A 1,244-nucleotide genomic window follows, 5' to 3' on the forward strand; every position below is an offset into this window, starting at 1 on the left:
AAATACTTTGAGAGAGAGAGAGAGAGAGAGAGAGAGACAGACAGACAGACAGACAGACAGACAGACAGACAGGCATACAGACAGACAGACAGACAGACAGACAGACAGACAGACAGACAAAGAGAGCGTGGGTGGGTGGACCTGATAGCACACCTCAAAGCGGAAGACCACACGTGAATGTCGTCAAAGGCATAGATTCAGAAGACAGTGTCAATGATAAACTGTTCATCTCACGACGACAGCTACACCATGGCAATGTGCGACAGCATCTCTCTCTCTCTCTCTCTCTCTCTCTCTCTCTCTCTCTGTTTGATAGAGGAAAAAAGGAGCAAACCACACAAGACCACCCGCCAACCACCCACCTGCTTGAGATAACATGTTCCCACGTTAGTGTTGAAGTAAGAAGCACATAGACACAATACCGCAGGGAAAAATTAAGACAGAAACCACGGAATGAAAGAAATAAAGTAGAATCTACAAGTCCCCCCCCCCCAAAAAAAATCCCTCCAAAAAATCCCCAAACAAACAACAAAAATCCGTGAAATGACAGAAAAAAAAAGACAAAAAATTTACTAAAACTTCTACGGAAGTTAAATACCCTAATTGAAGAATGCGAGTCTTTTCAAAGAGGGAAAAAGAAAAAGAAAAACACGGAGAAAACGTGTAATTAAGGCATGAGTTTCCGACAGATAAAGAATAAATAATTATTTTTTAAAAATTAATTAAAAACAGCGATTTTTACCATTTAGACAATAACTTTCAAATCCACTCACCTTTACGAGGTAACATTGCTTATCACTTTCTCACTCTGCACTACTTGTAAATAAATAAGAAAACTGAAGCATCACGAGACATGTGGGTCTTAATCCTGTATAACGTTTGCTGTGAACCACCTGTGTGTGCGTGCGTGTGTGAGGGCGTGAGTGCGAGATACTGGCACGTGATACTGCCGGACAGCTGGGGCGCACGCACGTCTTCTGGCTCAGAAGGCCAGCTCACGGCGACTCGGTCGCTGCTTACTCATGCTCGCTCAACACACGCGCGGGTAGTAAGACGGGCTGTTAGTCGATGCCACGAGAAAGCCTGGAGCGATAATATATTCGTTTGTTTTAGTAAGCCTTTTACGGCATTTGCAACACAATTAGGTCTTATACAGTCGATTACGAATGAGTTGATGTCGTTGGGGGAGTGGGAAAAAAGGTCAACTCATCCGAAGCTCTGATTAACCGTTGGGATCTGTAAAG

At 43.5% G+C, this 1,244-nt stretch overlaps 1 protein-coding gene across 1 annotated transcript in view; it reads right to left on the reverse strand.

The window, feature by feature from the left end:
* The window catches only part of LOC101846046 (reelin), a 93,912-nt gene extending 92,923 nt beyond the window's left edge, over positions 1 to 989 (reverse strand). The window contains exon 1 of the mRNA XM_013083040.2: positions 774 to 989. Coding sequence (XP_012938494.2) covers positions 774 to 789 — 16 coding nt within the window. The 5' untranslated portion in view covers positions 790 to 989. The remainder of the gene's footprint in view (positions 1 to 773) is intronic.
* Between the last annotated feature and the right edge of the window lie 255 nt (positions 990 to 1,244).

Source organism: Aplysia californica, unplaced genomic scaffold (genome assembly GCF_000002075.1).
Source record: "Aplysia californica isolate F4 #8 unplaced genomic scaffold, AplCal3.0 scaffold00010, whole genome shotgun sequence".
Taxonomy (NCBI): domain Eukaryota; kingdom Metazoa; phylum Mollusca; class Gastropoda; order Aplysiida; family Aplysiidae; genus Aplysia; species Aplysia californica.